This window comes from Danio aesculapii, chromosome 25 (genome assembly GCF_903798145.1).
Source record: "Danio aesculapii chromosome 25, fDanAes4.1, whole genome shotgun sequence".
Taxonomy (NCBI): Eukaryota; Metazoa; Chordata; class Actinopteri; order Cypriniformes; family Danionidae; genus Danio; species Danio aesculapii.
The window spans coordinates 33,990,288-34,003,194 of record NC_079459.1 but is presented as its reverse complement, the minus strand read 5'-3'; the positions used below and the strand labels follow the sequence as shown (position 1 = coordinate 34,003,194).

Here is a 12,907-nt window from a genome sequence, read left to right as displayed (position 1 = left end):
CCTAAACCTGAAATTAAGTAGTCTAAAGCTTATGATTGAATATTTTTTAATCATTGTTCTCCATTAGTATTGAATTACTGTGCTTACTTTATGCGGTTTTGTATAAAATCATAAATATCTAAAATTAATTGGGAAAAAAATGTTATAACTAAAATTATAACTACTAATTATTTTAACTAAACGAATTCATTAAATGTTGGGTTTCTCTTTTTTCCATAAAAATAATGTTAAATGTAATTATGAAGTAATAAGAGTACCAGAAATAAAGTAAATAAATATTAAATAATATTTATTAATAAATATTTAATGTTATAATAATATAATTAATATTGATATTTAAATATAGCTTTATATCTAGTCAATATAACATGCATATATGTGTTTATATGTGTTACAGATTCGTTTATAGTAATTATTTAATATATTTTACATGTTATTTTTTCATAGTTTAGTAAATATTTTAAAATATAAATGTAAAATATAATACTAATATAAAAAAATACTAATATAACATTATATGAATGATTAAATACACATAATAATGATCCCCAAACATTAGATAATCAAATGTTTAAATTAATTTTATAACTAAAATTTTAAAACAAATATATAGAAATGTTTGGCAATAAAATGTCAAATATATTTAAATAATTTTATTAAAGATCACCAATAAAATATCAGTTTATATTACCAATAAGCAGTTTTGCTTCATTATTTTCACACTAAACCAGTTCAGCTGCTCCTATAAATACTGATTTAACTAAAGGATGAGTGCTTCTGACCTGAGACCAGCTGGACTTGTTTCAGAAATTAATCCTTCTGTTTTTCTCCTGTAATATCCATCGCCTTCCTGAAAGTCTCACACAAACCAGTCTGTCCTGATACTGTAACTGGAATTAGATTGACAGGTGGATCAGCCAATGAGTCGAGAGTGAATGTGTGCTGCTGAATTTGATTGGCCGAGGGCTTGAGCCTCCAGTAGAGCTTCTGAAGCGCCTGCACGTCCTCTAGTGCATTATGGGCTGCATATGAGACCCCCAGCAGGTTCTTGACCAGGCTCTCCTGCTTGAAACTCTGCAGGCCGTGGTCTTTCAGGAGCTGTCGGGCCAGAGGAAGAGTGTCGACGAAGCCAGAAACTTCTCTCTGGAAATGTGAGCGGAGGTTGACCTCATCCAGAGCTCTGGCCAGGACGGGACAGTCGAACCTGCGCACACACATACAGTTGAAGTCAGATTTTTAGCGCCCCCTGTGTATTTTTTTTTCTCTTTGGGTAGAAACGCTGCATTATTTTGTAAATCTTTTATGCGATATTTCAGTTTCGCACAAATTAAATTAGCATCTTCAGATGGAAACAGCTAATGTTTTTGATTAGGTAGATTACACAAGCTGGATTCACTGGTCAGTTGTGCTAGAAACAGCACACTGAGGACACTTGCTGGTTATAAGGGGGAATGCAAAAACAATTGATTGAGTGATTGTGAAGTTTAGCCTGAATAAAGTGAACAAGTGCTTGTTTGATTTGTTTTTAAGGTCTGACTGTAAGATTTCAAGTGCATTTAAATCATTTGTGGAGCAGAAATTATAACAATGAAAATATATTGCTGTGATGGCCTGTCATATGGCCACACAAGATTAAGGGTAACACACACACACACACACACACACGTGCGCGCGCACATTCGCTTAGACACACATGCATACACATAAACATACACGCACATTCGCTCAGACACACACGCATACACAAACATGCACCCACGTTCACTCCGACCCCAAACAATACTCATGCTCCTTGCTTCGAACTACACACATACAGACAGGCATCATATCCATAAGCATTTTAGGTAATGGAGACTGACAATTTTCTTTGTTTCATATCTTTATTTATAAAATAAGTTTGTCACAATTTCTTTCAGTTTCAGTACATTGTTTACTGGTTTGGAGTGCACACATTCTAGTTTTCATTTGTACTGTTTCTGTTATCTGATGGTTATTTCTATTGAGTTAAAGTTACCGGAGGGTGCAGTGGAGGATGACTGGTGGCTCTGTGGTCTGCTGGATCGGCCGCTGTGTTTACTGGCAAAAGGCTGAATCGCGTGTGCGTCAAAGATTTATGTCCGGGTGATCCCGCGTGGCGGAACCAATGTAATGTAGTGATAAGGGGGGGAGGAGAAGTTAATTAGGAATATGTTTTGTATATTATTTGTTTAATTGAAATGACTTGTTTATTTTGAGTAATTATGTCTTATATTTTGTAAGTGTCTTATTTAGAATTAGTTTGATTAGTAAATATTATGTTTGTAATTGTTATATTTTATTGTTTCCCCTATGTTGAAGTGGATCCTCCGTTTGTGTATAAATACTCTGCAGTTGTTTCATTTGGTAGGTCAGGTTGGTTGTGTTCAGACTTTCTGAATTTCTGTTATATTCTTGTTTGGTTGACCTCAATTTGTTTTCCAGCTAGTATTTATGTTGGAATATTATTTTGTTTAAGTTAAATAAATATTTTTTGGCCTTAATTTTCCTGTGTCCTCATGCCTGACCGCTGGGCTATCTCACATATGGTGTCAGAAGACGGATTGTAATAGAGGACACAGGTTTTTTTTTTTCTCCTTCTCCATAGTCTCAGTACATTGAGTTGCCATGAGTCGTCAACAAAAGAAGGGGCCCATGAAGCCAGTTTCTGTGGAGCAAGGAGAGGAGCAAGAAAGACATGCAGAGGAGGAAATGGAGCCCAAGGATAAAGATGAGATGGCAAGTAGAGAACCAACCTTGGCTGATTTAACCAGTTTGTTCAGTGCGCATATGGCAAAAATGGATTCCAGGGAGGCGGTCAGAAAGCAGGAGCATATGGATCAAGAACGACGGTTTAAAGCATTACAACATCAGTTCAGTTTACTACAAATGGAAGTTCAGGCCCGCACCTCACCTACATCTGATGCCTGCCACATTGATGCACATTCTCTAGATGTGCATGGTGCTCAAGCAGATTCTGATAATCAACAGTTTACTTCCCCAAATGTCTTCCGCTCCAATGTTGATCTTATTGAAGATCGTTCCCCACCACCAAGATTCCGTGAACCTCGATTAGAAAAGTTGGCTGATTCTGATGATATAGAGCACTTCTTAATAACGTTTGAACGAATCGCTACAGCCTGTCGCTGGCCTAAAGCTGACTGGGCATTTCATTTGATCCCTTTATTAACTGGCAGGGCAAGAGCTGCATATGTCCAAATGGACCTGGATGACTCTACTGAGTATGATAAAGTCAAAGCCGCCATCTTGGTAAAGTATGACATAAATGCTGAAACTTATAGGTTGAGATTTCGTTCCCTCACTGTTCTCCCTTCTGAGGCTCCCAAGGAATTGTATACCAGACTTAAAGACCTGTATGGGAAGTGGATTAAGCCTAAAGGAAAAACTACTGAAGAGGTAGGAGAAATGGTTATTTTAGAACAATATCTGCGAATGCTTTCTCCTGAACTTCAGGTCTGGATACGGGAGCGTGACCCCACAACAGCAGCAGAGGCTGCTGCTTTAGCAGATGTTTTTGTGGCAGCAAGGGGGAAGAATCAGTCCTGGGGCTGGAAAACGAGCAGTGAGGCACGAAGGCCACCCTTTCCTCAGTTTCAACCAAAATCCATGGCTGGATCTGGTAAGACTCCTAAGGGAGGCTCCCCAGAAATGAAACCTGCAATGGCTCTGAGAAGACCAGTTGTCTGCTTTCTCTGTGGACAAGAGGGTCACACAAAACCGGCCTGTCCAAGAAATGTAGTTAAACCTACTAATCTGTGTTATGTTCCTAGAGGTGGGGTGGATAAAGCCCAGAAGCCGAGTACCTTAGTGCATACCACCACTGTGAAAGTCAACGGTAAAGAGTTTCTTGCTCTGATTGATACTGGGAGTGACCAGACACTGGTGAGTCGGAAGGTTGTGGCTCCATCTTCAGTTAACGCAAGTAATAAGCTTTTCATTTGTTGTGTTCATGGTGATGATAGATTAGTGCCTACTGCAGATCTATATCTGACAGTTAACAACCAACCCTACTTGTTAGAGGTGGGGGTAGTTGATACTCTTCCCTATTCTGTAGTGCTGGGACGAGATTTGCCAGTGCTTTTAGACCTTATCCAGCCCATGTCACAGTGTAATATGGTGTTTACTAGATCCAAGACAAAACCGCAAGATGAACACACACAAACTTTGTCAATGTTGCCATTTTATAATGCTGAGCTAGAAACCAGTCCTCCAAAACCCAAGAAGACTAGACGACAAAGGAAACGTTCCAAGTTGCAATATAATGCCTCTCGTCTGCCTGCAGGTGAAGTAGATGGTCTTAATCCACAAAATAAATTACCCATTAACATTAGCGAACTGCAGCAAAATGACACCAGTCTTGTTGCATATTTTCAACAAGCAAACCAGATGGAGATGGGAGATAAACTGATGAATGATAATTGTGAGCACTTTGTGATTTCAGAGAACTTGCTCTACCGTCAAATTGGATCAGTGAAACAGCTGATTGTTCCAAAGGAGGCTCGGGAACTTGTTCTGCACTTGAGCCACTCAATCCCATGGGCTGGCCACCTAGGGGTAAGGAAAACCATAGAACGGATCAAGAAGCATTTCTACTGGCCTGGTCTGAAGGCTGATGTTGTTCAGTATTGCAAGAGCTGCCCTGAGTGTCAACTGGTATCCCTTCATCATCCACCTCGAGCACCACTACAGCCACTTCCTCTGATTAGCACCCCATTTGAAAGACTGGGCATGGATATAGTTGGCCCAGTAGAGAAAAGCTGCTTGGGTAATCGATTTTTGCTGGTTATCACTGATTATGCTACAAGGTACCCAGAGGTATTTCCTTTGAAATCTATGAAAGCAAAGAATGTGGCAACCTGTTTAATCCAGTTCTTCTCCAGAGTCGGGTTACCCCGTGAAATTCTTACCGACCAAGGAACTAATTTCATGTCTACTCTGTTGAAGCAGGTCTACCAGTTGCTGGGTATTAAGAGTCTACGTACCACTCCGTACCATCCGCAGACCGATGGGCTCACTGAGCGTTTTAATCAAACGTTGAAGCAGATGCTCAGAAAGTTTATTGATGAGACTGGTAGGAATTGGGACCAGTGGCTCCCATATATACTTTTTGCTTATCGAGAGGTCCCCCAAGCATCAACCGGGTTCTCTCCCTTTGAGCCGTTGTATGGGCATGAAGTTAGGGGACCTTTAACCCTCCTTAAAGAGATGTGGGAAGGATTTAAGGAAGATCGGGAGCCTACTAATGTTGTTGCTTATGTCTTGCAAATGCGGGAGCGCCTGGAGAAAATGAGAGCTTTGGCAAGAACTCATATGGAAGAGGCCCAGAAGCACCAACGAACATGGTATGATCAGCGAGCACGTGAAAGAGAATTTGTGAGTGGGGAAAAGGTATTGGTGATGTTGCCTAGCAAGGAGAACAAACTGTTGGCCAAGTGGCAGGGCCCTTTTGAAATCAAGGGCCGGTTAGGCCCGACCACTTATGAGATGGCAAGTACTGGTCAGGAGCATACTAGTAGAATACTGCATGTAAATCTGTTAAAGAAGTGGGTGCCCCGTTCTGAACAGGTTCTGTTGATATGCCGTGTACAAGGAGACGAGGATTGTGAGGAACAATATCTGCCCCAGTCAACATCTGCTGACATTAGGCTGGACCATCTGCCTGAAAAACAACAAAGACAGGTGAGAGCTCTCTGCAATCCACAAATACTTTCTGAGTTGCCGGGTCATACCTCTCTGATCCAACATGATGTGATCTTGAAACCTGATGTTGCTGTTAGACGTATGAGTTACAGAATACCTGAGAAACTGCAAGAGGCCTTGAAAGAGGAAGTGGACTTTATGCTGAGTCTAGGAATCATTGAACCTTCCAAGAGCGAGTGGTGTCATCCAGTAGTCCTGGTTCCAAAAAAGGATGGAAGCATTCGATTTTGCATTGATTTCCGGTATTTGAACTCTGTGTCCCAGTTTGATTGCTATCCTACTCCCCGTATTGATTCATTAATAGATCGATTGGGCAAAGCAGTATACCTGACCACACTGGACCTGTCTAAAGGATACTGGCAAATACCTTTGACTGAACGGGCCCGGCCTTTAACAGCATTTAGGACACCGTGGGGCCTATTCCAGTTCCGGTTTCTTCCCTTTGGCCTACATGGGGCACCGGCAACATTTCAGAGGCTCATCGACCAGGTATTGCATGGGTTAACGTATGCTGCAGCTTATCTTGACGATATTATAATTTACAGTACAACCTGGGAGGAGCACATGCAGCATCTCCATGAAGTTTTCCAACGGCTCCAAAGTGCTGGTCTGACTGCTAATCCTGCTAAGTGTGCCATAGCCCGGAAGGAGGTAGAATACCTGGGCTTCGTGATTGGCAATGGAATGGTGCGACCCCAGATTAAGAAGATTCAGGCACTGGAAGAATGTCCTTTACCACAGAAACGTAAGGAATTGAGATCATTTCTGGGAATGGCAGGTTTCTATAATCGCTTTATTCTTAACTTCTCCAGTAGAGCTGCTGCTTTGACTGATATGGTGGGAGTCCGATGCCCGAATCAATGCCAGTGGACTGAGGAGAGGATGGCAGCATTCAAAGACATACAGACTGCATTGACAACTAACACTGTTCTGTATAATCCAGACTTCACCAAAGAATTTACTGTGCAGACAGATGCCTCTGAAAGGGGTTTAGGAGCAGTGCTACTACAGGGATCCCCAGGTAATCGAAGACCTATAGCCTTCATTAGCCGCAAACTCTTTCCAAGAGAAACCCGTTATTCCACCATTGAGAAGGAATGTTTAGCAGTGAAATGGGCCTTAGACTCCTTGAGATATTATTTGCTTGGAAGAGAATTCATACTGGAAACCGACCACAAAGCACTCCAATGGCTGGAAAGAATGAGAGATACGAATGGGCGAATCACAAGGTGGTACCTGGCCATGCAACCATTCCGATTTAAGGTCCATCATGTTCCTGGCAAGGCAAATGTAACTGCAGACTATCTTTCTCGCTGTGCCAGCGAGACGCCCGAAGGGAGGGGGTGTGTGATGGCCTGTCATATGGCCACACAAGATTAAGGGTAACACACACACACACACACACACACGTGCGCGCGCACATTCGCTTAGACACACATGCATACACATAAACATACACGCACATTCGCTCAGACACACACGCATACACAAACATGCACCCACGTTCACTCCGACCCCAAACAATACTCATGCTCCTTGCTTCGAACTACACACATACAGACAGGCATCATATCCATAAGCATTTTAGGTAATGGAGACTGACAATTTTCTTTGTTTCATATCTTTATTTATAAAATAAGTTTGTCACAATTTCTTTCAGTTTCAGTACATTGTTTACTGGTTTGGAGTGCACACATTCTAGTTTTCATTTGTACTGTTTCTGTTATCTGATGGTTATTTCTATTGAGTTAAAGTTACCGGAGGGTGCAGTGGAGGATGACTGGTGGCTCTGTGGTCTGCTGGATCGGCCGCTGTGTTTACTGGCAAAAGGCTGAATCGCGTGTGCGTCAAAGATTTATGTCCGGGTGATCCCGCGTGGCGGAACCAATGTAATGTAGTGATAAGGGGGGGAGGAGAAGTTAATTAGGAATATGTTTTGTATATTATTTGTTTAATTGAAATGACTTGTTTATTTTGAGTAATTATGTCTTATATTTTGTAAGTGTCTTATTTAGAATTAGTTTGATTAGTAAATATTATGTTTGTAATTGTTATATTTTATTGTTTCCCCTATGTTGAAGTGGATCCTCCGTTTGTGTATAAATACTCTGCAGTTGTTTCATTTGGTAGGTCAGGTTGGTTGTGTTCAGACTTTCTGAATTTCTGTTATATTCTTGTTTGGTTGACCTCAATTTGTTTTCCAGCTAGTATTTATGTTGGAATATTATTTTGTTTAAGTTAAATAAATATTTTTTGGCCTTAATTTTCCTGTGTCCTCATGCCTGACCGCTGGGCTATCTCACAATTGCATTTAAATTGTATACATTGAATACTATATGCAGCTTTTTTCTTACATTTGATTATTAAACTTGTACTCGAATACAGTTAGACTCATCCAAAAATAAATGTATGTAGATTATCTAGCTTACGAAATCATCCCAATCAACATGTGTTACGACCATAGACTGTAGAATATATGGACGGAGCATCCGTGACGTCACCCATAGGTTTCTGAAGAGCGCAAAAGAAGCTACAAGTAGGCGTGGCCAACCGTCGCCATTTTGTTCGCGCGTCATCGCACCCACGGCGGGATACCAAACAAGGGCAAAAAGGCGGAGAGTGAACGGAGCTACAGACACCTGCTGGCATTTTGCTTGGAGCTGGTTTAGACAGAGCTTACTTTGGGAGAAACGCTTGATACTTTATTACCTGCGACTCGTTTGTGTTCTGACCACATGTGCTTGGCTGTACACTATATTAATAAAGTGTTTAGACTTTTAAAAACACTGCTGTAACACATTGAGCCACTAAGCAGTGTTCTTATGGCATTTTTCAACAGGAGGAAAACCCGAAATACGTCCAAACACTTCAATTATAGTCTGTGTTAGTAAATGCAAGACTATTGATGAAATCCAGGCATAACACTGTATGACAACGCTTCATATGACTGTTTTATAGCCTACAGCTAATCAATCTGTCAGATTCTGGAGGGCATTACAGCTCTAAAGAACATTATAAATGATCTTAAATAAAACAAATACATTTATAGAGATGGTATATAAGTATATAACTTAACTCACATGGGAAACGGAGGCCACGTGAATGGTTTGTGAGCACAATTAAGTGCACACAGCATACCATATCATCTGATAATTGTAAGAAATAATCCCAAAAGGCAATTGACTGTGTAAAGAAACATTAACCAACACAAAAATGCGATGTATATGCCGAGTTTATCGGCTAATTAGCCGTAATCAGCTCAAGTGACGAGACAGCGAGCAGCAAGACCTAGCTGTCACTCAAGTGGCCACGCCCTTAATTATGCAAACTTAATATAACTTAATAAAACGAAACGGATGAGTTACAAAAAAATTCACCCCCCTCACAGTTGTCATGAAGGTTAATCATGGCTATATGCACCAAAGCCATCATTTGTACCAGGCTGTAAACATGTTTTTATCAGCTGTAAAAATGGCCAATTTCCCATTGCAGTCAGAAATGACCTGGACTTCCTGGAGCCAGCCCCCCAAGGCGAGTCGATGAATTGCAGTTTTAGTTACTTCCGTATTGGCTTCCCGAGGGAGAGCGGGAGGTTGCCCCTTGGTTACGACTTTATAGTTTTGCTCTAGGGTTTAAGAGGTAACATTTAAAGGTGGTTAAAATTTGTGGTGAGTTGGTGGCAAAATTTCAACAACAACAACCAAAACACTGCCAAAAATAAGTGAATTTATTTACAAGATTACACAAAAGAGAATAAATCAACGTATATTATGGCTGGGGAAACGAGAATTAAGTGGCGCCAAATAAATGAAAGCAATATAACAAAACGCCCAAATGTAGCTAATATAACCCTCTAAACTATCTAATAGAAAACAAACAAACAGAACATCTTCAGCGTTTTCACGCTATAACTAAACCTACTCTTCTAACCAAAAATATGGAGAAAACTTACAGCGGGTGGTGCTCACTTCTAAACTAGTGTGTTTAGACTAGACAGTGGAGTTATCTACGTGATGTGAGATGTATGTCACGTGACCTCTAAACTCCTCGAATCCCAGAGCAAGGCTGACGCCAGAGATCAGGGGATTTCCACAAGCACACATACAAGACGCTAACAGCTAAAAACACAACGAGAACAAGACCAAAATCAAAACTCTAAATTAACATCAATATCACATCACATAATAAGCCAAAACACACACAAAAGCAAGCAAACACAAGGCAAGCAAGACAGAGCAAAAGCAGAACGAGCGTCCCCGCTCGCGTCCCTTTAAACTGTAAGCTCCTATTCTGATTGGTAGCTATGTTGATGACGTCACAGAGTGGAATAGAGATTGACATCTTCACGGACGAATGGGAAACTGGAATGGGCGATCCTGAGAATTGACAGAGAGGGAGGGAGAGAGAGAGAGCGAGCGAGCACACACAAGCAAAACATACAGGCATATACATTTGACTGTAACAACATGAAATTCAAAGTTCTTAACAAATTGAGCTATTCAAGTCATCTGGTGAAATCATAATATTCATATCTCAATAGATATCGCAGAAAAACTAGATATTGCAATGTCAAATGTTCCTAATATCATGCAGCTCTACTTCATATAATAATAATCTGAGCAAAACGTAAAATTAAACATGCAAAACAAGACCAAATACACAGAAAATGGAACTGCAAGAATAATGTGATCTATAAAACGACACTGCGACAGATGTAGGGAAAACACGGTTATTGCAACAAGCTAGTTAGATCTGTACCTGCGTATGTTGTGTCCGAGGAGCAGCGGGCGGTCCAGCATGCGCAGGAAGCTGATGAAGGACAGCAGGGCTTCTCTGAGGGAGCTGGTGAGCAGCGGCCGGCGATGTAGGAACAGACGCTGATGTTTCACACTGAAGCCTGTGATTCTGGAGGCTCCGCGCTGGAACGGCCGACGGGGAACCATGAAGAGGTTAAAAGTGTGACCTCCGCTCACCGCGGCCAGCTGGACGATTTCACACGAGGAGTCTGGAGGAGGAGAATATATCAAGAGTTTATTAACTAAATAAATAAATGCATTAATAACTTTAGTATTACATGATTTAAAATATATATATATTAACTATATAAAATTTATATGAAGTGATCTTTCCTCATATGCAAAAAAACGAGTTATTATTTAGTTTTTTTTATATACACATATACATATACATATACATATATATATATATATACACATATATATATATATATATATATATATATATATATATATACATATATATATATATATATATATATATATATATATATATATATATATATATATATATACACATATACATACATATATATATATATATATATATCTTTATATACACATACATATACACATATATACACATATACATACATATATACACATACATACATACACACATACATACATACATATATGTATAGATAGATATTCTTCAAGACACTTCTATACAGCTTAAAGTGACATTTAAAGGCTTAACTAGGTTAATTAGGTTAACTAGGCAGGTTAGGGTAATTAGGCAAGTTATTTTATATTACAGTAGACTATCTGTAGTTCTGTAGACTATCGAAAAAATATATAGCTTAAAGGGGCTAACAATTTTGACTTTAAAATGGCTTTTAAAAAAATTAAAACTGCTTTTATTCTAGCCAAAATAAAACAAATAAGACTTTCTCCAGAGGAAAAAATATAATCAGACATACTGTGAAAATTTCCTTGCTCTGTTAAAAATTATTTGAGAAATATAAAAAAAAAAAGAAAAAAATAAATTTAATTATGACCTCAACTATATAAATAAACTTAATTTTTTGTGTAAACTATACATATCTCATTTTAGATTTCTTTAGGATTTTTATCTTTCATAAAAATAAAATATGAAATTGAATATTTAAGCCTCATTTTTTATTTTATACATAAACAGTAATAATTTATAATTACTATTATTTACAATTTATAATATACAGATATTATGTAGGCTAGGATGTGAGACCATGATGCCAAAATATTTATGATTTCTTATTATTTTTTACTTAATACAAAGAAGCTGGACTTTATTTTAACGTTTATAAATTCTAGATTTAAAATGTGTTCGTTTTTATTAATTACAATAATAATAATTTTTTATTTGTAAATTATACAGAGATATTGTAGCCAGTGACTTGAATATAAGGTGCCACAAATATACTTTTTATCTCAAAACACGATGTAAGACTTATTTTTACATGACCTATAAATAACTAATTGTATTTTATAAGATTGTTTAAAACATATACAGTATATGAAAGAAATTAAACCTTTTCTTGTAAAACATGATGACAAATGTAAAAGTTCATAGACGAGGAATAATTGTACAGACGAAACTTTAATACATTTATTTTGCATGTGTGAATTTGTTCAGAAGTTTGGGTTCGACTTGTATCATTAAAACACCCCTCCTACCTTTGCACAATCTTTTAATTTAAAAGAAATTATTTGTTATTACTAGGCCCACATGGAGTGTAAATTTATATTTATTCCATTTTTAAATAAATATCAGTAATATTATTGACTAATATGAACATGTTTATTTGATTTATTTAGTTTAAAGAGAAATATTTTTTATCTTTTAGTCGACATTTAGAGACATGTTTTGTCTACCAAATAAGTGGATCTAATTGGATTTGCATTGTAAACATTAAATAACAGTTAAAATGTATTATTTTGATGTCATATATAAAGTTTTTAGTTACAATAATCACAAAATCATTCCGTATAAATCAGCAGATTTTTTACTGAAAAAAATGTCAGCAGATTCTGTCTGTCTTATAACTCAGAATCTGCACATAAATCCAAATAATTTATCTTCCACTGTATTATTTTGTTTGGAAAGTTGTTTATACATAAAAATGCATGGCTTTAGTCCATACTCTTTAAAAATTTTCTGATTGAGGTCGACTCACTGCTCAAATCTTTCTGTATATGTGACAAAAAATGTGTCAGATTTGTGGTACTATATAAAGAACTGTTGTCTATTGACTCTGATTTGATTCAGATAGCTTTTCTGTAATGCTCTTAATTTATTTATTTTCATTCACTTTTATATGATTATAATTTACTTAACCCTTACTTTGTTTTGTTCGTCTATATTTTCTCTCTGCAGCGAATGTAACTTGTAT

At 38.1% G+C, this 12,907-nt stretch overlaps 1 protein-coding gene across 1 annotated transcript in view; it reads right to left on the bottom strand.

The window, feature by feature from the left end:
- Nucleotides 1-633: 633 nt before the first annotated feature.
- plex9.2 (PML-like exon 9.2) overlaps nt 634-12,907 on the bottom strand; it is a 13,460-nt gene continuing 1,186 nt past the window's right edge. Inside the window, exons 2-3 of the mRNA XM_056452250.1 lie at nt 10,495-10,741; nt 634-1,204 (exon numbers count right to left, since the gene is read on the bottom strand). Coding sequence (XP_056308225.1) covers nt 811-1,204; nt 10,495-10,741 — 641 coding nt within the window. The 3' untranslated portion in view covers nt 634-810. The remainder of the gene's footprint in view (nt 1,205-10,494; nt 10,742-12,907) is intronic.